The 21,378-nt window shown below is 38.1% G+C and overlaps 1 protein-coding gene across 2 annotated transcripts in view; it reads right to left on the reverse strand.

Annotated features, from left to right (window-relative positions):
• Positions 1-21,378, reverse strand: part of arhgef2 (rho/rac guanine nucleotide exchange factor (GEF) 2) — an 86,909-nt gene that overhangs the window by 12,223 nt on the left and 53,308 nt on the right. Inside the window, exons 6-19 of one of the 2 annotated variants that reach the window (XM_056474643.1) lie at positions 20,519-20,625; positions 20,282-20,425; positions 17,539-17,789; positions 16,382-16,507; positions 16,179-16,296; positions 11,376-11,627; positions 9,066-9,142; positions 7,344-7,516; positions 7,174-7,241; positions 4,688-4,876; positions 4,493-4,597; positions 230-285; positions 104-145; positions 1-20 (exon numbers count right to left, since the gene is read on the reverse strand). The exon at positions 1-20 is cut by the window's left edge and continues 31 nt beyond it. In XM_056474643.1, coding sequence (XP_056330618.1) covers positions 1-20; positions 104-145; positions 230-285; positions 4,493-4,597; positions 4,688-4,876; positions 7,174-7,241; positions 7,344-7,516; positions 9,066-9,142; positions 11,376-11,627; positions 16,179-16,296; positions 16,382-16,507; positions 17,539-17,789; positions 20,282-20,425; positions 20,519-20,625 — 1,728 coding nt within the window. Of the gene's footprint in view, positions 21-103; positions 146-229; positions 286-4,492; positions 4,598-4,687; positions 4,877-7,173; positions 7,242-7,343; positions 7,517-9,065; positions 9,143-11,375; positions 11,628-16,178; positions 16,297-16,381; positions 16,508-17,538; positions 17,790-20,281; positions 20,426-20,518; positions 20,629-21,378 lie in introns of both variants that reach the window. The other variant, XM_056474642.1, reaches the window with a different exon arrangement.

Below are 21,378 nucleotides of genomic sequence, written 5' to 3' on the forward strand. Positions count from 1 at the left end.
ACAAGTCTTTGGCACACCTCCTAAACATAAATAAATGGAACCGTTATCTTCAAATCCCTCCTCAACTATTCGATTTTTACAGATTTAGATTCTTAAAGTGTACCTCGTTTAAAATTTTGTCCAGCAGCTGGTTCCCATTCCTGTCCTGTGAAATAATAGTGAATCCATAATGTGATGAAATGACAAAGCCGAGGAACTATTTTCATTTTCTGATATATCAAACACTTACCTTGTTAGATGGGCCGTTTGTGTCATAAGTTCCATTAACTGATATGGATCCTTTGTCTATTTTAGAGAGAAAACATGAAAGAGGAAATGTTGTTTTATTCCAGTCTTTATCTTCAAGCCCATTCCAAAATACCTGATGATATTATAATGCAATGTGAGCTAAAAACCAGTGTATTTGGTTACATTTTTTTAAAAGGATACATATTTATATATTAAACCCCCTGAATTATTAGCCCCCTGTTTAGTTTTTTCCCCAATTTCTGTTTAGGAGATTTGTTCAACACATTTCTAAACATAATAGTTTTAATAACTCATTTCTAATAACTGATTTATTTTATCTTTGCCATGATGACAGTAAATAATATCTGACTAGATATTTTTCAAGACACTTCTATACAGCTTAAGTGACATATAAAGGCTTAACTGGGTTAATTAGGTTAACTAGGCAGGTTAGGGTAATTAGGCAAATTATTGTATAATGATGGTTCGTTCTGTAGACTATCGAGAAAAAAAAAAATATATATATATATAACTTAAAGGGGCTAATAATATTGACCTTAAAATGGATTTAAAAAAATAAAAAACTGCTTTTATTCTAGCTAAAATAAACAAATAAGACTTTCTCCAGAAGAAAAAATATTATCAGACATACTGTGAACATTTCCTTGCTCTGTTAAACATCATTTGGGAAATATTTAAAAAAGAAAATGGGGGTTTAATAATTCTGATTTCAACTGTTTTTTATAATCACAAATGTAAGTAAATAGAGTTTTGTATGTGAAGACTGACAAATAAGTGAATAAATGATGACAGAAATGTCATTTTGGGATGAATTAAGCTTTTAAAATCATTTATTTTCAGTCCTTACAAAATTCTAATAAATATAATATTATAAAATGAACGATTTAATGTTTTTATTTTCTTATTTTAAGCATACATTTCGCTAAATATTGGTTCTCATTCACTAAACATGCGTACATAGACATTTTTGCATGAAATTTGCATACAGATACATGAATAAATCATGATTCGTCAAAAACATTCATATAATTTTGGCATGAATTAAGCATGAATTAAATCCGATCGTTTATTTTCAGTCCATACAAAAATCTCATAAATATCATATTGCAAAAATTAACAATTTAATGTTTTTATTTTCTTATTTTAAGTATACATTTCACTGAACATTTGGGTCTCATTCACTAAACATGCGTACATAGACGTTTTTGCATGAAATTTGCATACAGATACATGAATAAATCATGATTCGTCAAAACGTTTCATGTTAAAATGTATTCTAAATGTATGGAAAAAGTTCAAAAACAACTTATACACACATGTACGCAATAATCATGAAAATCGTGTTGATATAGTAGCTGACAAAGTCTATGATTAAAGCGCCACCCTGTGGTCAAAAGCTGCAGGTGCGTTTTGCAGACAAGGCACGGTGGTATTTGCGGCGGCGGTAGGAACACATTGAACTGTAACAATCTGTATGTCTGGGATCTTATAAGCATGTATAAAGAACCCTACATATAAACAGATTTGTTATTTACAGCGTGGGTGTAAAATAACTAAACATTAAAAATTGAAAATACAGTATAATTAGAGGTCTAATAACATAAATAAACATACTGCGCTCAACTTCCATATGAATGAATTGAAAACCCTCGCTCTGCTGCGCTCTCAATGACGCATCTTTAGACAGAGCACAGATATGTTTGCTGAGAGTGACGAACAGCTGTTCAGTCACTTTAGGCTTCCACCTCATGTTCATTATCACTAAAGTTCTTTTGATTATTTTTCATGCTCTATTGTCTTTCTCTGGACGAGTGCCGCTTTGTGGAAAGCCTTTATATGGAGCCGATTTTCGTGTGTATTATGCGAATTACTATCCTCATGCATGTGGGCACTCAAGAAGAGCTATTACTAAATTCCAGGGGTTTCATATAGCATGAGGTAAAAAGGGGCATGGAGCAGTTGGTGTTGGGAATACGCCCCCTTAAAAAACAACAATATTAAGAGGTCGCCGATCATGCGCAGAATACGGTTTTTCATTCATTTATTCATTTTCTTTTCGGCTTGGTCGCTTTATTAATCCAGGTCGCCACGGCGGAATGAACCGCCAACTTATCCAGCATATGTTTTGCGCAGCGGATGCCCTTCCAGCTGCAACACATCTCTGGGAAACATCCATTCATACACATACACTACGGACAATTTAGCATTCCAAATTCACCTGTGGGCTGTGGGGGAAACCGGAGCACCCGGAGGAAACCCACGCAAACGCAGGGAGAACATGCAAACTCCACACAGAAACGCCAACTGACTCAGCCGAGGCTCGAACCAGCAACCTTCTTGCTGTGAGGTGACCGCACTACCTACAGCGCCACTGCATCGCCCCGGTTTGTATTTTTAGCGCGGGCAATTCAAATACGGGATTATGTTAACTCAGATTGATGAAGAACATACCTCCACGATGGATAACGAAGGAAAACACAATCATACAGGTTATTTGGGTTTTTATAATGTTATATTTTAATTGACCACGAAGTGTAAAACTGCATTTGTAACAATGTTTCACGCCGTTTTACTGAAAATTCAACATGGATTTACAACAATAAAATCCTTTTGTGCTTCCATGGTAAACCACAAAATATTAATAATGGCTATGGTACATTACTCATAGATTCAAATACACTGACTTCACATGAAACATTTATGATCAGGATAGCTATTTCAAAGTACTGCATATAAAAGGCATTGGACACGAAAGCAAACGGCTGTTTTCACCTTTCATCTGCGCATGACCTATGCATATTCACAAATAGGCCACGCCTGCCCGATGACGTAGTAGCTATTTTGTTGTACTCAAACCCCTGGAAAAAAAGGGCCTGCCAATTTAGAAGACTCCAAATTGACTAACAGAAGAAAGAGTTTCAGAACAAGTTTGTGTGCATACGCAAGTGTTGTGAATTAGGCAGAAAGTTTTTAGAGATGTTCAAATGTGCGTATAAATACGAAGGCGTACACAATTATTAGTGAATAAGACCAAATGTTCTATGTATGCAAAATTAAACAAATTCATTTTTAGATCATTAAAGAGATAGTTTACCCAAAAGTGAAAATGCCTCTCATTTACTCTCCCTCATGTGGTTTGAAACTTTTTTGAGTTCTGTTGAACACAAAAGAAGATATTTTGAACAAAGCTGGTAGCTGGTACCATTAGCCGCGTTTCCATTATCGTGCCTAAAGCGAGCGAGCCAGGGGGATCCAAGGCCAGTCGCGTTTCCACTATCACTTCCTGGGCGTAATCGGGCCAAAGCGGGGCTTCCTTGGGGCCAGCATCCGGCCTTTTTCGGCCCGCCAAATACCTTGGGCCAAGGAGGGCCAACTGGGGCTTCGGGGCGGGGTTACGTACAAAGGCGGAGTTTTCCTGTCAGGTAAAGAGGAGACAAGATGCTTTCTTCCCTTACATTTGTTTTGCTATCGCGCTTGATCAACACACTAAGAAGAAGAAAAAATGGATAGCAGACGGTACTGGACAGTTGAGGACACCAGGGCTCTTCTGAACATTTGGGCCGAGGAAAATGTTCAGAGGCAAATAGACGGCGTTTGCAGAAATGAGGACGTTATCAAGTACATTCTCACAAATTCAGCGAACAACGGTACAAGTCCGCGAGAGTCCTCGTCGAGTCCTCGTCGCTCGGCTGCTCTTTTGCGCCTTGCAGCCAAAATCTGTGTTCGAAGTAAATGCTGCCGAACTCGAATGTCCTTATCCAGGGATCGCTGTCTGGCCTTACACCAACAGACCACAAACAGTAAAAAAGCAATCGCTTCGGTGTTCTCCATCTTCCAGCTCTCGTAGTGATGCCAGGTTGTGTTTGTGGTTATAATTAGAGTTTTTTGTTCCCGCTGAAGTGGGTGGGTTGTTTGATTCGGGGGACGTTCTGGGGGCGGTGTTTGCGTGACGCGCTGCGAGCAACTAGCCCGACAGTGGAAACGCGACATGATTTCGACCTCATTTCTCAACCTCCCGGGCTATTGGCCCGGCCTGGCCCGATTAAAGCCCTGGCTCGCACTGGCCCGATAGTGGAAATGCGGCTATTGACTTACATAGTCATTTTTTTCTACTTTGGAAGTCAACGGGTGCCAGAAATAACTTGTTAGTGTTCAACAGAAGAAAGAAAGTCGAATAGGTTTGGAAGGTTCATTTTTGGGTGAACTATCCCTTTAACTGAAAGTAAAACGACAAATATGGTACCTGTTGTTTTAGAGGTAAGTTGTACTTCTGTGGGTTCACCATTGAGTCTGCAGGACTGCGGACGCTCAATGCAGGAACTCAACAGGACTTCACTCAGCCTGTCCACTAAAATGTGAAATAAATCATCAATCTTAATGTCTAAACGTCTAGATTTAAGCTCTGTATTCTCTCACAGTAGTAGAGCTCTCTGCTCACCCTCAACAATGGCTTCATTCAGTAGCTTTTCCGCCTGGGGAGCGTAAGGCGTATCTGCTCGGAATATATTTCTGGAGTTTGTGGGAACGGTAACATTCTGACCTCCGGTGGCCTCCACCAAATCAGAGAACAAAGTCACACGCTCCTGTAACAGCTCCAGAACCTCACGATCCTTCTGCTGGATATCGGCTAGAGAGAAAAAAGGAAGAAACTGAGCAAAGCACTACACATGAGAGTTAGTAAAATAAGGCCCTGTCCACACAAACACTGGAATTTTCAAAACCGCACTTTTTTTCTGTGCGGTTTCAATGTTTATCCATATGAAAACACAGCATATGGTAACTGAAACTGAAACTTTCTGAAAACTCTAGCCAGGGTGAAGATTTTCCAAAACTCCAGGTACAAAGTGGTCATGTGGACGCTACAACTGGAGTTTTTGCAACCCAGGCTCATTCTAAAAATGTACCCCTATATACATTTCTGGAGAGCGCCAAATACGTTCCAGGACCTACGTTTTTTTGCGGTTTTTGTTTTCGCGAATTCACCAGAGGCCGCTGTGTGCGCTTTTCGAGATCTCATATTTCTCTCGCTGGTGCCATTTGCGCCTGCTCTTCTCGTGTAAATCCCCAAGAGGCCGCTGTTGACTGACCGATCGACTGACCCACCCTCCTCCTTCTTTAAACCCAACCAATAGTGTTTTCAAAAGCACTCCAGAAAAAGAAATGCCCCCTCCTGATTTTTACCACATTCTCACCCTGTTATTTACTTGTTTTGTTTTTTTTTGGCTTCTGTTTTAGTCTTACCTGCTTTCTGGAACCGTTCTTAGCCGGACTCAAACCCCTTGTCGTGGTCCTCTCTGCGTCTCAAGTCCACCGACATACATGACGAGCTAACTGGACAAACTGGTAACAGCGGGGAAAGCCTTCCATACGAAGTCAATCAGTCAATTGATAAGCGCGTAAAGGAACGCCATCACACCGCCCTGTATCGTTCATTTTAAAGATGAAATGCAGCCAAACGTACTTCTGGCTACATAATTCTCGATCTCCAGAAATGTATATAGGGCTACGTTTTCAGAATGAGTCTATGTTGAGTTTTTGCCTCATGATGTCAGTAAGTGCGCTGTTTTCTCCTTTCTGATTGGCCAACATGGCTGGGTTCCACACGTTTCTGGCATATGCATCAAGTATTCCGCGTCATTTTTAGATTAGATTAGATTAGATTAGATTCGACTTTATTGTCATTACACATGTACAAGTACAAGGCAACGAAATGCAGTTTAGGTCTAACCAGCAGTGCAATAGCAGCAAGTGCAGGATGCAGGTATAAGTTATAAAGTGCAGTTATAGAAAAACTATGGTGATATTTACAGATGGATGTACTATCAACGTTATATACAGGTTGTATTAGCTATGAACAGATTTACAATAAATGAATATATGTACAGGATGCTATTAACAGCAGAAGTGTGCAGATAGATAAACATGATTACAAATGTCCATGTGCAGTGGGTATGTCCAGTTCAAATAAGTGAATCAGTGCAATGTAGTGCAATGAATATGTGCAAACTTTAAATGTGCAAATGTTAAATAGTGCAGTGATTGTGAGGAGTATAAGTCATTTGTGTTGCAGGATGGTTTTCCACCTCTGCTCTCACATTTGCATTGACTTATATGCAATTTACTTGGGAAAATATTGAATTCCTTGTTTGGTGTGAACTCAGCATAAAACTGTCATTATTGCCACCTGTTTGGCATGGGCTTTTGAGCTTTCATTCATTTTCATCTTCTTTTCCATGGCCGGGTTGGGGGGGCAGCAGTCTTAGGATAGAACCCTAGACTTCCCTCTCCCCAGACATTTACTCTAGCTCCTCCGGGGGGATCCTGAGACGTTCCCAGGCCAGCCAAGAGACATAGTCCCTCCAGCATGTCCTGGGTCTTCCCTGAGGCCTCCTCCCAGTGGGACATGCCTGGAACACCTCCCTAGGTAGGCCTCCAGGAGGCATCCGAAGCAGATGCCTGAGCTACCTCAGCTGACTTCTCTCGATGTGGAGGAGCAGTGGCTCTACTCCGAGCTCCTCCCGGGTGACAGAGCTCCTCACCCTATCTATAAGAGTGCGCCCTGCCACCCTGCAAAGGAAACTCATTTCGGCCGCTTGTATCCGAGATCTTGTCCTTTCGGTCATGACCCAAAGCTCATGACCATAGGTGAGAGTAGGAGCATAGATTGACCGGTAAATCGAGAGCTTTGCCTTTTGGCTCAGCTCCTTCTTTAACACAACGGACTGGTACATTGACCACATTACTGCTGCCGCTGCATCAATCCACCTGTCAATCTCACGTTCCATCCTTCCCTCACTCGTGAACAAAACCCCAAGATACTTGAAACCCTCCACCTGGGGTATGGTCTTTTCTGCGCTTTCATGTGGACATTTTTTTTGTGTACGTGTGGACATGGCCTAAATATCATTTCCCATTTACACAAACCTCTGAGTCTGCGGAGCAAAGCTTTATCCTCTGTTTCAATCAAGGGGAAATCCTCTCTTGATGGACAACTGCGAAAGAGAAACACAGATGAAGCATTTGCTGTGCAGATTTATTCAAGATTTGCATTGAGATTTTTTTTGGAGGGAAAGGAGTTATGAACTGGTTCTGACTTGCTCACTGTCTGCTGAATGATTTTCATCCACGTGTTTCTGTCGTCTTTGGAGGCGGCGTGGAGCTCGTACATCTCTGGAGGTGTGGAGTGACTGATCAGGAACATTCCTCGCTGCTGATTGGCTATATCTCTCACAATCAAATTCTGAAGGCACAGGACTGATGGTTTGTCCTGCGAAGAGAGGGCAAGATGTGGAGAGTTTAAGACTGACGAAGAACGATATTGAACAGTGAGTAGATCAATGATAACAGTCTGAACCAACATACTGTATGTACATCATTCTCCACAAACCCAGTCCTAAGTGTCAATATTTTGATCAATTGACCTGAAAACCAAATAAATCAGCTTTCCGTTGATGAAGCCTCTCTCAAAAGACGTTCCATGTGACCAGAAGAAAAGAAAAGTAATTTTGAGGGGGGAGAGAAGATTATGATATGGCTATTTCCGAAAAAATACCCATGCAACTTAGGACTGGTTTTGTGGTTCAGAGACACATATAGGGATGAGTACCGAAACTCTGTACTTTCTCGGTCTCGGTGCTACATTATAAAAGACCGAAGTATCGACAAGCTCTGATGTTAACAGTTCTGCTATCGGTACTGGAGAATTATTGCTGAATAAACATTACTTGCAGTAGCATAATTTAACTGACCAACCTTTTCTAATTTGCGATATTCGTCTGCACAGTTGGCAATCATGAGAAATGCTCGTGTTTCTGGCCGGCTGTGCGCGCGCACTCATCGGAAGCTCGCGGTAAGCGCACACACATAGCTTGCGACACAGACTCCAGCACACAGCTCGTAAGCTTGCGGAGAGAACCAAACGAGTTGTATTTCCAGTGGACAGCGACAATGCCAGTTGCAACAAACGCAACAAGTTGTTTTCTTGTATAAGCGGAAACGCAAGCAATCTGGCTAAGCATCTTTCAATAGTGCATTAACTGCAGAGAGACAAATGAAAAGTTTTCGACTGCCTAGCTAAACATAATCCACATCGTTATGCTAGCAGTCAATCACATGAGGTCTCTCTAAATTAGTATAATATTAATAGTTTAATAAACACACACATTCGGTTACATTGAAAACAGTAATTTTTTTCTGCAGTGGCCTAAATAAATCTTAAACATTAAAAATGATTTTACATTACTGTATTTACAAATTTAGCCTATGAATAGACTAATAATAAACGATGCTTATTAAGAAATTATGAAAAACATCTTATCTTTACATTGTTAACTCCCAAAACACCCTTAACTCATTTATGTGAATGTGTTAATGAAAAATCTTAAACATCATCTGATTATTTAACTGCATTTTGCAACTCAGAGGCTATTTTTAGCTGCAGGGAGCACAATAAACCAAGAAAAATCCTGGTTTCTGCCACAAAAGACAAACATGTTAATTTTTTGGAGTCATTTTTCCTTCAAACAATCGTGCATTCTTTTACAGGAAAATTTTTATTTAATAGTTTTACAATTATTGGTTTTGTTTTATTTTGCATTAAAAACGTAATAATAAATTAAAGTGTTGTTAATTCTGTTTAATTTGTTTTTTCATTTAAACACTAAAAAAAGTACCATATAAAACACTACAAAAAGTACCAATAAGAGAACCGTTAAAGTACCGAACCGATAAGTGGTATCGATCAAAGTAGTAATACCGTTAAAACCTTAACGATACCATCCCTAATCACATATGGCAAACAGAAAGCTGCGACTCACCAGAGTTGGAAAAACATACTTCTGGTCTTTTTCTTGCATGAACACCAAGACGTCTGTCATTAACAAAACGTGGACATCTAAAGAGCAAAAAAAACACAGTTATTAATAAACCAGCCATAAACAATAGCTAGATTTCTACATAAACCTCAAAGTTATGCACAAAATATTGCATAAAACCTTTATAATAAATGTCTTAGGTAACACTTTATAACTACACACTATGAATCATTTATTAAGCATTAACTCATTAATAGATGTTAGTAAGCAGTTTATAAATACAGCTGCAAATGCTCTTTTCTTGATTTATAAGCACATGTAGAATGTGCTTAATGATTGTATTGTCATGCGCTGTTAATAATTCATTGTTCATTACTAAATTAAGAATAGGTGGTGTTTTTTTATCATTTAGAATGTGCAAATAAATAATGAATAAACATTTATGTATCTAATTATTCAGGCATATAATAGTAGTTGATGACACGGTGGTTCAGTGGTTAGCACTGTCGCCTCACAGCAAGATGGTTGCTGGTTCAGTTGGCATTTCTGTGTGGAGTATGCAAGTTCTCCCTGTGTTGGCTTGGATTATGTCCAGGTGTTTCCCATACAGTCCAAAGGCATGCACTATAGGTGAATTAAATAAACTAAATTGGCCGTATTGTATGTGTGTGTATGGGTGTTTCCCAGTACTGTGTTGCAGCTGGAAGGGCATCCGCTGTGTAAAACATATGCTGGATAAGTTGGAGGTTCATTCCGCTGTGGTGACCCCTGATGAATAAAGGGACTAACCAAAAGAAAATGAATGAATAATAATAGGTACGTTGCATGTTAATAAATGCTTTATTAACTCCACTTCATTCAGTTTTGTGACCTGATCTAAAGTGAGAACTAATTATGCTTTGTAAATCCCTTACAAATGAAAATGACACATTTAATGCTGGTGTCATTAGCATTTTGACTTTTAAAGACTTCATTGAAACAGAAACGGAATATTGAGTAGGGGAGGGGTTTATTTTTACACTCCTCCCATTTTCCACAAAGTGCCAGCTAATTGTTGAAGGGGTGTGATTAAGCATATTTCGCTTAAGCCATCAAACTGACATCATCATAGAAGCACATTCTATTACCAGATCGGAAGCAAATGGTTTTTGGTTAAAGATGTCGATTTTCAAGGTCTTTGCACATTGAAATCTGAAATTTTCACTTTTTTTTTGTATTCATATTCAAAAAAATTATCATGTACACAAACCTTGAACACTGAGTCCATTCCATATTAATTAATCCATTACAAAAAATCCATGACGGCATTCATAGCGCTTGTACGGTGGCTCTGAACTGTCAAAACACCTCTCAAAGTGCTTTTTCGGATGCGAAAAACAAAAAAGACTTTATTGAAACAGAAACGGAATATGGAGTAGGGGAGGGGTTTATTTTTACACTCCTCCCATTTTCCACAAAGTGCCAGCTAATTGTTGAAGGGGTGTGATTAAGCATATTTCGCTTAAGCCATCAAACTGACATCATCATAGAAGGACATTCTATTACCAGATTGGAAGCAAATGGTTTTTGGTTAAAGATGTCGATTTTCAAGGTCTTTGCACATTGAAATCTGAAATTTTCACTTTTTTTTTGTATTCATATTCAAAAAATTATCATGTACACAAACCTTGAACACTGAGTCCATTCCATATTAATTAATCCATTACAAAAAATCCATGACAGCATTCATAGCGCTTGTACGGTGGCTCTGAACTGTCAAAACACCTCTCAAAGTGGTTTTTCGGATGCGAAAAACAAAAAAACGAACCCGATTGCAATTTTTTTATGACAGACGAAAGTTTCAGAGGCAGTGTGTCAATACGATTGACACGACGTGAGGTCAAATTAATTTTTTTAACGTGCGAAAAATTTGGATTTAGTGTGCAATAACATTAACAATGTGCGCTAGCAAAATAAACATTGTAAATTTTAATTCCATGTGGACTTTAAAGAGCAACTGTACCAGGGTTTGTTTCAATTGAACCAAACCTCTACCTGTAAAACTTGCTTTAGTTCTGATTAGGTAAAAACAATCTAGAACTACTTTGTAAAGCAGATATTTTAATATGGCTGAAATTTTTCATAGTCAAAATGAAATCAGAGAATTACTTGCATCTAAAGTCAAGGACTCTAGTAATATAAGACTTTAGACTGACAAATCCTTTAGAATTAATGGCCAAAAACTGTCTTAGTCTTTGCCCCGTGTCCTCAAAATCACAATTTAGTCTGTATAATCAGTCTTATGACAGAAAAACCGTAACACACTAATGGCACCTTTTAGTCTGGAGCCTTGTGCAGTTTTCCACAGCAGCGCTCCTTCATGAATGAGGCCTCGGCGCAGCAGCTCTGCTCCGTGAAAAACTCCTCCACCTTTAACTTTGGTCTCAGCTCGTGGGTCCAGACGGGACTGGATCTCCTGCAAACGCTGTGCTCGCTCTAACTCTTGAACCTGTTGGTCCACGGAGCACAGGAGCTCCCGGATCAGCGCCAAAGACTGAGCCAAAGATTTGCTCTCCTCTTCGTTACCTGTGAAATAAAAAAGAGCTAAATTAAATGCCAAATGTTACATTATTAAATACCTGAATTATAAGGTATTCTACAGTATTTCAGCGAACATTTATTTTTAAATCAAATAACAATAGTTTAGTTTTCAATAATAGCCCTGGTTTGACATAAAAGCCTGTGCACTAACTCTGTCCATCTGAAAGAATTCAATTTCATATTCTGAATGTTTTATTTTAATTGGTGCATGTAAAACTGGAGATAATGTTTGTAACGTGTAAAAAAATGAGACCTAAAAAGGTATATAACATGCAGTGCTTTGTTACAGAATACACTAACCGGCCACTTTATTAGGTACACCTGTCCAACTGCTACAATTCACACAGGCTCGCCAAAATTGGACAATAATAGAAGATTGGAAAAACTTTGCCTGGTCTGATGAGTCTCGATTTCTGCTGCGACATTCGGATGGTCGGTTCAGAATTTGTGGTCAACAACACAAAAGCATGGATCCATCCTACCTTGAATCAATGGTTCAGGCAGGTGCTGGTGGTGTAATGGTGTGGGGGATATTTTCTTGGCACACTTTGTGACCATTAGTACCAACTCAGCATTTTGTCAACGCCACAGCCTACCTGAGTATTGCTGCAGGCCATGTCTATCCCTTTATGACCACAGTGTACCCATCTTCTGATGGCTACTTCCAGCAGGATAACGCGCCATTTCATAAAGCGCAAATTATCTCAGACTGGTTTCTTGAACATGACAATGAGTTCACTGTACTCAAATGGCCTCCACAGTCACCATATTTCAATCCAATAGAGCACCTTTGGGATGTGGTGGAACGGGAGATTTGCATCATGGATGTGCAGCCGACAAATCTTCAGCAACTGTGTGATGCTATTACGTCAACATGGAGCAAAATCTCTGAGGAATATTTCCAGTACCTTGGTGAATCTATACCACGAAGGATTAAGGCAGTTCTGAAGGCAAAAGCGGGTCCAACCCAGTACTAGTAAGGTGTACCTAATAAAGTGGCCGGGAAGTGTATGTCCGAGGAGGCATTTAGCGATTCAACAAATAGAGGCAATACACACTAGAAGTTGCTGATTATACAAAGTAACTGCTTGTGCTCAGAGAATTAAGTGCTAGAGGAAGGAGGGGAGTGTTTTTTATTGAGAGAAGAGTGTTTCTAAGGGTGGTTTGTCAACCCCACTCACCACTCAATGAAAGATGTTTTTTTTATGATATTGATGATTGTAAGAACGTGTCTGGTGCGAAACTGATGCAAGTGTTGGTTAAAGTGTCAGAGAGATGAAAGAGTGTGATTTCTACAGGTGGTTTGTTAACCCCACTCACCTGTTTCAGCTCAAAATACCTCACAGATCATTTGTTTATTATACCATTTTGTGTAAACCCAAAAATGTATTGTTTTTACCGTCTTTTTACAACCCCAATAACTCCAAAAAGTTTGGAAGTTTTGTAAAATGCAGTAAAACAAAGAATATGTGATTTCCTGAATCTCTTTAACCTTTATTTAATTGAGAAAAAAAGTACAAATAAAAAATGTCCAATGTTTTCAGAGAGCAAATAAATCTTGTTTTTTAAAAATACCAAATTTTGATACAGCTGTCAAACAAACATGTGTTTACATTTACAAAATACATTTAAGTGTGTCAGTGAAATCTTTTCTTTGTATTTTTGTCAATTAAATACAAGTCAAGTGAATTTGTTTCCACTAGTGGCCGGTGCCTTTACAGCTCGTGCTTCGGTTACTCCAGCAACAACAAACGTATTATCTGCATGGGTTCTAAAACCATGTCAGTTTAAACTCCAGATATGAGATTTTCCGTCTTTTGTGTCAGCTGTCAAGCATGCACAAGGTTATGTCATAAGCACATAGGGTTATACAAGGTTGAATAAAAACTATTTATTTAAATTTGATCAGACAACACACTCACGCAACTTAAAAAGGAGTCTCCCCCTTGGGCACAGCTAGGGCAAGAGTTATTTTAATTTGGGATATTGTGACGTACATTTTCAAAACTCAAGACTACAATCAATGCATTGAGGGAGTAAAGAAACGGTGCTTACTGATACAGAGAATAGCTCTATAGAGGCCGGGCTTTGTGCTTTGTAGATCTTTTTTATTATCAAACAGCAACTTTTGGCACTAAAATAAGTATATTTTAGAATAAGTCTATTTTGGCACTAATATAACAGCATAATAAGATCTTTTTATTAACTTAAAGGGGACCCTATTATGCCCTTTTTAAGGAGACCTATTATGCCTCTTTTTACAAGATTTAAAATATGTCTCTGATGTCCCTAGTGTGTTTATGTGACGTTTCAGCTAAAAATACCCAAAAAATATTTGTTATAACTCTTTGAAACTGCCTTTTTTAGGCATTGATCCAAATGGTGCTGTTTTGGTGACTCAAATATAAAATAAAAAAAATTATAATAATTATATATATATATATATACATATACACACTGAAGTTACCGACGTATTTCAAAATGGGATAAATACAACCCCATAATGACAATTGTAATGTTCAATCGGGTTGATGTCTGGGCTCTGGCTGGGACGTTTTTTGTTTTATTCCTACGACAGCAAAACTGAATTTTATTCTTCACATGATCATTAAAATGTCTGATTAAGAATAAATGAAAGATATTTATTTAAAGTGTAAAATTAACTGTAACATTAAATGATATCTACATTTATTTAAGAAGGTAGTGCCCTCTGTTCAAAGAGGACAAAGCTACAAACACCTATGCATCAGCATATCTGTGGACTCAAAACAGGGCTAACGTTATCTCTGTGAAAAACGAAAAACCGAAAAGGTCAATAGAAGAAGCTCAGAAGAAAGTCCTCTATGGACACTACAGTGTTCATTTTTGCAAGCTAATCTGACGTTCACACCAGATGTGGCTTGTGCGACTAAATGATAAATAAATCGACGCATTAACATTTTGAGTTGACTCGCTTCATTTGCACATCAAATTCGCTTTATTCGCGCGTCAAATTCACTTCACAATAGACGTGGATTCGCGTCATGGGCGGGGCTTTTGTCTGTCTGATGACTGTAGTTTCGTTGCTAAACGGCTAACATGAATTTTATTAAGAGAATAGCTGTGCTTTATGCGCTTTAGGAAGGCTGAAAAACAGCGTAGATTCGTTCAGCGCCGTGTCTGAGTCCGTTACATTCCTTCAGAGGTCCACCCAGATCTGAGTTCATAAACTCCTCCAGAAATTATACCTGGGTGATGGAAGCTTTCATCGGTGCTTCCGACTGAGCCGAGCCCAGTTTGATGAGCTGTTTTTCGGTAGGAGGATTTCCACTCGGGACACCAACAATAGGCGTTACGTCATAATTACGCCCATACTAGAGTAAGATCCTGATTGGTTAATGCAGCGCGAATGTCCGCTAAATTCAGATTTTCCAACTCGAGCGGTTCACATGAAACACGTCATGCGTGCTGCCTCATTCACGTGAATAGCGCAGCAGCATGTCTATTTGCATCTCTGCATTGACTTAACATGTGAATCACTCGCACTTGATGCTTCATCTGCATCTGGTGTGAACGAATCATAATACTCCACATTTATAATGCCTCAGTTGCTGACATATATATTATATTATATAATATATATACATATGTATATTGGGCAACGCAGTGGCGCAATAGGTAGTGCTGTCGCCTTACAGCAAGAAGGTCGCTGGTTCGAGCCTCGGCTGGGTCAGTTGGCGTTTCTTTGTGGAGTTTGCATGTTCTCCCTGCGTTCGCGTGGGTTTCCTCCGGGTGCTCCGGTTTCCCCCACAGTCCAAAGACATGCAGTACAGGTGAATTGGGTAGACTAAATTGTCCGTAGTGTATGTGTGTGTGAATAAGTGTGTATGTGTTTCCCAGTGATGGGTTGCAGCTGGAAGGGCATCCGCTGCATAAAACAAAATGCTGGATGAGTTGACGGTTCATTCCGCTGTGGCGACCCCAGATTAATAAAGGGACTAAGTCGAAAAGAAAATGAATGAACATATATATATATATATATATATATATATATATATATATATATATATATATATATATATATATAATATAAACTCTAATGGCGGATGGCTGCTTTTCACTCAGGGCTGTCTTTACTAATGAGGAAGAGATCATCACTAATGTCAATCAAAGTGTTTCTGTAGATTGTTTTTTTTTTAAGTGTGTTTATAATAAATACAATTATGAATTTTTATCATTAGAGGCTGGTTATATTCACACTCGTGTGTGTTGATGGATTTGGATTTCTGCCTTCCAATCCGCCCCAGCATGGATCAATGTTTATCTTTTTTCTCATTACTTTACTGTACTGTGTACTATATAGTTACTGTTTGACTATTCTCACACACTTGTGTTTAAACATCTTAAAAATGTGATTTTTGCATAATTGGTCCCCTTTAAAAATGTTCTGACATTGCTCTCTAAATAAACTAATCATTCATTTTAGTCAGCTTTAGCTTCATGTGATCACGCATTATATATCTGAGTATATTCTAGTACATCAGGAAGTATTCTTACCTTTAGTGTTGTCTAGTATGCGCTGCATGAGCACAGGGTATTTAGTGATGCGCTGAGTGACGAGTAAGATGCACTCTTGGACCCCATGGCGGCGCAGTAAAGACCCTCTGCTTACCCGCTGGACAGAATGTAATTGAAAAGATATTTCATTAAACACAGAATACTCTACAAACACAAAAGTCTTTCTCCGGCTGTTCTCTCACCCGTATGAACTGCTGGAATCTCTTGTCTCTGGCCAGCAGCTCCTTATACAGTTTCACAGCTTTCAAGTGCCGACTGCAGAATTCCACATAGCACTTCCTCATGTCTTCTGCATTCTGACCTGAAAACTGAGGCAAAGAAAAATCTGGATAAGAATCTTTAATTTATAGGAAGGTATATCATAAAGAGGGGTTGCATTTCTAAAACAACAGCAGAAATATGTTATAAGTGGTCCATTTGGTCTGTATTAAATGCCTCATAATTTTCCTATAAGGAGAAATCGGTCCTTGTTCTTATGGGTTAAATGAGATATTTTCACATGCTTTCAGATCAACATGAACACAGATTCATAGTTCACTGAGAAATTTTATAAACATTCTCGTCGATTTCAAGACGAGACCAATTAAATCAACCTTTTATGTTGCTTGTCAGTGAACTATGACTCAGTGTACCAAAAGGTTGCTCTATTTGAAAGTAGCTGCTTGAATTTTACAGCTGACTACAGAGCCAGCTTTACTGACAAAATGTGCATGTAAATCGCCTTCGAGTGATTGTGCAGCCCTTGTTAATAGCCTGGTTGCAAGATTTTTAGGCACTTAGCAAAACTAAGCTATAAGTGTTCCTGCCAGACCCAGAGATCAGCTGAATAGACTCAAAAATGGTAAAACTCAACTTTTTAACTCTAGGGGAGTGGTAAAACAAACAAAAAAAGCAATTTTTGAAAAAAGTGAAGTGTCCCCTTAATATTTTGATGGTTTTTGGCATAAATGGAAAAGTATCATTTTGACCCCTCCGATATATTTTTGGGTACTGCCAAAATAATACTTCAACATAGAGCTGAAGTCAGAATTATTAGCGCCCCCTGTATATTTTTTCCCCAATTTCTGTTTAATGGAACGAAGTTTTTTTTTCAACACATTTCTAAACATAACTAATTTCTAATAACTGATTTCTAGCTGAAATAAAACGAATAAGACTTTCTCCAGAAGAAAAAACATTACAGGAAATACTGTGAAAAATTCCTCGCCCTGTTAAACATCATTTAGGAAATATTTAACAAATCACAGGAGGGCTAATAATTTCAACTTCAACTGTATGTAAAGCCACACTGCTAGATTAGACATGCAATGTTACGAGAGGTTGAATGTCAAATGTTCACCTGCTCCACCAGTATATCGCCCAGCTTTTGAATGGTGAAGTTGCGGTTGCTGTTGGAAGCCAGGCTATTGCTTCTTCTCTGCAGTAGCTGGCTCAGGAAGTTTGTGTGAATCGACAGCAGCTGATCTAAGCAGGGGAAGATGCCGTGAACTACACCCATCTCCAGCATCACCTCCTCCAGCATCCCTCGGCGAAACACCCCCTCCATGATCCGCAGCGTTCGCACGTGGTTAAACTCTGTCTGAATCAGCTCTGAAAAACACAGACGCCATCGATTCATTAAAAATATTAGATATTAATATTCAGTGTGCCAGAGTAGATATCAGATGTTAGATATATACGTACACATCCCAGCAGGCACACAACGTCATAAGACATTAATATTAGGTTAAATTTAGGTCGTGATGTCGGGTGACCACAATTCAATGTCTAGCCAGTGTCTAAGGACAAAGTTACTTTGGTGTCTAATAACGATGTCAAAAGAAGTTGACATTTGGTTGATTTTAGGTTGTTTTGAAAAATTGACCAAAAGTTGAGCCAACATCTTAAACCAACGTCATATTGACGTCAAATACTGACATTCATTCGTCAGGTATGGCAACCAAAATCCAACGTCTGATAGACGTCATAGTGGTAACGTCCACACAACGTCAATCTGTAACACCATTAGATGTTGATAATTGGTTGTTTTTAGGTTGCATTGGAAAGTGACCAAAATCCAACATCTGTCCGACATTTGACACTGACATCGGTCTGACTTTGGGTTCTGATGTCAACCCGATTTTCATTTCCACCCAAAATGCAACATCCCATGACGTTGGGGTACAACATCAATCTGACGTCATGTTGACGTCTTGAATCCATTCTCATATGTTTTTGGAGATTTTAATGAAAAATGATCAATTTCCTGCCAATGTTTAGTTTATTTTCTTATAGACCATTTCAATGTGGCAATGTCATTGGCCTGAGAATATTTCCTGCTTATTGTCAAACTATTTCGTAACTGTAACAAGAGGCAATCTTAACGTTAAAAGAGCTGTCATAACATTATTTTTAATATGTGGATCTTTTTGGATTCTTGGAAGCTATGGAAATTAAAAATGTAATACAGGAAATAGATTTGGACCATTTTTATTGTTTGCATCCCTCAAAATGGTCTATATTGCACATTTTACTACTTTAAAATGATAGTTAACCCAAAAAATGAAAATCTACTCACTATCCACTCATCCTCAAGTGGTTCATTTTCAGTTTCCCTAATTTTGTCATTCAGAACGTCACAGTAGATGTAATGCAAAATGAAATTACGCTACATCGACACTCAGCAAAACAAAACATTTATGAAGAACAACTTAGCAGCAGAAAACACTATGAAAAAACATAATATAATTAATAAGCTTTGTGATTTATAAACATAGAAAAATACAGATATATATACACATAAACACATTATTTTGTCAAATTGTTTACCATACTATTTTATGTGTGCATTTAATTTAATAAGAACAAACTGGCCAATACATTCACATTTCCTTAGTTAGAATTTGGCCATTTGAATAATAAGGAAAATTCCAAAATAATAATAATAATAATCCAACATTTGGTTTTTTGAACCACCCGAACCCCCTTGGCTACAGGCCTAAAACTTAATAATTCGTACAAAGAGAGGATTAATTATTAATGTATTTTAATATATTAGCAGTTAAATAAATAATAGCAGTATATATATATATATATATATATATATATATATATATATATATATATATATATATATATATATATATATATATATATATATACACATATATATATATATATATATATACACATATATATATATACACATACATACATATATATATATATATATATATATATATATATATATATATATATATATATATATATATATATATATATATATATATATATATATATATATATATATAAAACAATATATTTATATTGTTTGATTCACCCGTCCCCACCAATGTCAAGTGCAAACCTACGCCCTTGCCTTTAGTTATCCCATAGTTACCATGAAGGTTCAAATTGGGATCTTTTTGACACTTACCACTATGTGTATTTTCAGGTTAGAGCTGGAATTCATGTATATGTTGCGATGTCAGTTCGATGTACAGCGTGCATCGCATTATCAAACTATTGTTGTTGACATTTTGGAGTGAAAAGAAAGACTAAACTTGAGGCTGCGGGTGACCTGGTCCGATAAACTCACTGCACCATCAGCGTGACCGTCCTCTCGGAACCGCAGAAGGCCATGGCGTGACCGCAGTATTAACTTGCATGTCTTCCTTGACTTAAGCCGTCATAGTCAATCCAACATAAGTGCGCACACTCTAACCGAAAGCAGGAGACTTGCGACACAACCTCTCCAATGTGGCGCCTCGCGGTATTTGCAAACAAGTCATATGAATCATATTTAATATCATTTGACGGTAACTGTAAGAGTAATGATTTTTTCTCTAATAGTTTACTTGAGCAAGAGTAAAAGGACACATATTTAAATGTACTCAAAAAGTACACGTTACCCAACAGTTTTTACTCAAGTAAATGTAACGAAGTTAATGTAATTCATTACTACCAATCTCTGGTTTTGAATTCCAGTATCGTGACAACCCTATACCACAATGGGTTAGTCTAAAAGTAGCAGTTAAGTCGAGCAGAATTAAAACAGCAGAATTACCAAGTCTTGCAAATAACAGGAATAAATCAAATCTAACCGTATATGACATCTTGTCTCTTGATGACATCTTTGCGTTGAGACTGTAGATAAGAGGAGTCCACAGCCAGACTCCAGGAATCTGCCACAAAATCCTTCCCGTCCCTCTCCAGCTCTTCCATCATTGATGTATAATACGTTTCTCCTGCAGAAAAATGTGTGTGAGATCACAGCAAACCCAAAATATGCATGCTATCTGATCGGTATGCTGTTTCGTGAATGTTTTGAGTAGTCGTACCTTCATCGTTAAGGGACTCCATGGACATGGCTCTGTTCCTGAAGTTCAGAGAGTCCGTGGAGTGAGACAGAATCCGCCGCAGTCCAATAGGAGAGTCGTCGTTTAGACTACTGTTAACAAGAAATCATTAGTGAATAAGAACTTGTTAAAATATTCATTCAATCATTCTCACGCTGTAGAAACATTTATGTCAAAAAGTCACGACAGCAAATGTTTGTATGTCACTTGAACTTATTAGAACAAGTTAATCAGGTTTCAGCTATTTTTTTAAAGTTATAAAATGTTTAACTTGATTTTTTTGTAGGTTTGATTGATGTAAGTTGAGATGACTACAAAAGTGTATTTAATTCAACTCAAAAATTTAAAACAGCAAGATTATTTTGCAGCTCACATAACATTGAATGTTTTGGGTAAGCGGTAGGGCTGCACAATATATCGATTCAGCATCCATATCGCAATGAGATCATTCAGAATAGACACATCGCAGGATATGCAATGTTAAGTTTGTATCACAATTGATCATTTGCTAGTGTTTTTGATGCCTGTGATTTTGAACGTGGCATGGTTGATTGTGCCAGAAGGGCTGGTCTGAGTATTTCAGAAACTGCTGATCTACTGGGATTTTCACGCACAACCATCTCTAGGCTTTACAGAGAATGGTCTGAAAAAGAGAAAATATCTAGTGTGTGGCAGTTCTGTGGGCGCAAATGCCTTGTTGATGGGTCAGAGGAGAATGACCAGACTGGTTCCAGCTGATAGAAAGGCAACAGTAACTCAAATAACCACTCGTTACAACCGATGTATGCAGAAGAGCATGTCTGAACGCACAACACGTTGAACCTTGAGGTGGATGGGCTTCA

The sequence above is a fragment of the Danio aesculapii genome, chromosome 16 (genome assembly GCF_903798145.1).
Source record: "Danio aesculapii chromosome 16, fDanAes4.1, whole genome shotgun sequence".
NCBI lineage: Eukaryota > Metazoa > Chordata > Actinopteri > Cypriniformes > Danionidae > Danio > Danio aesculapii.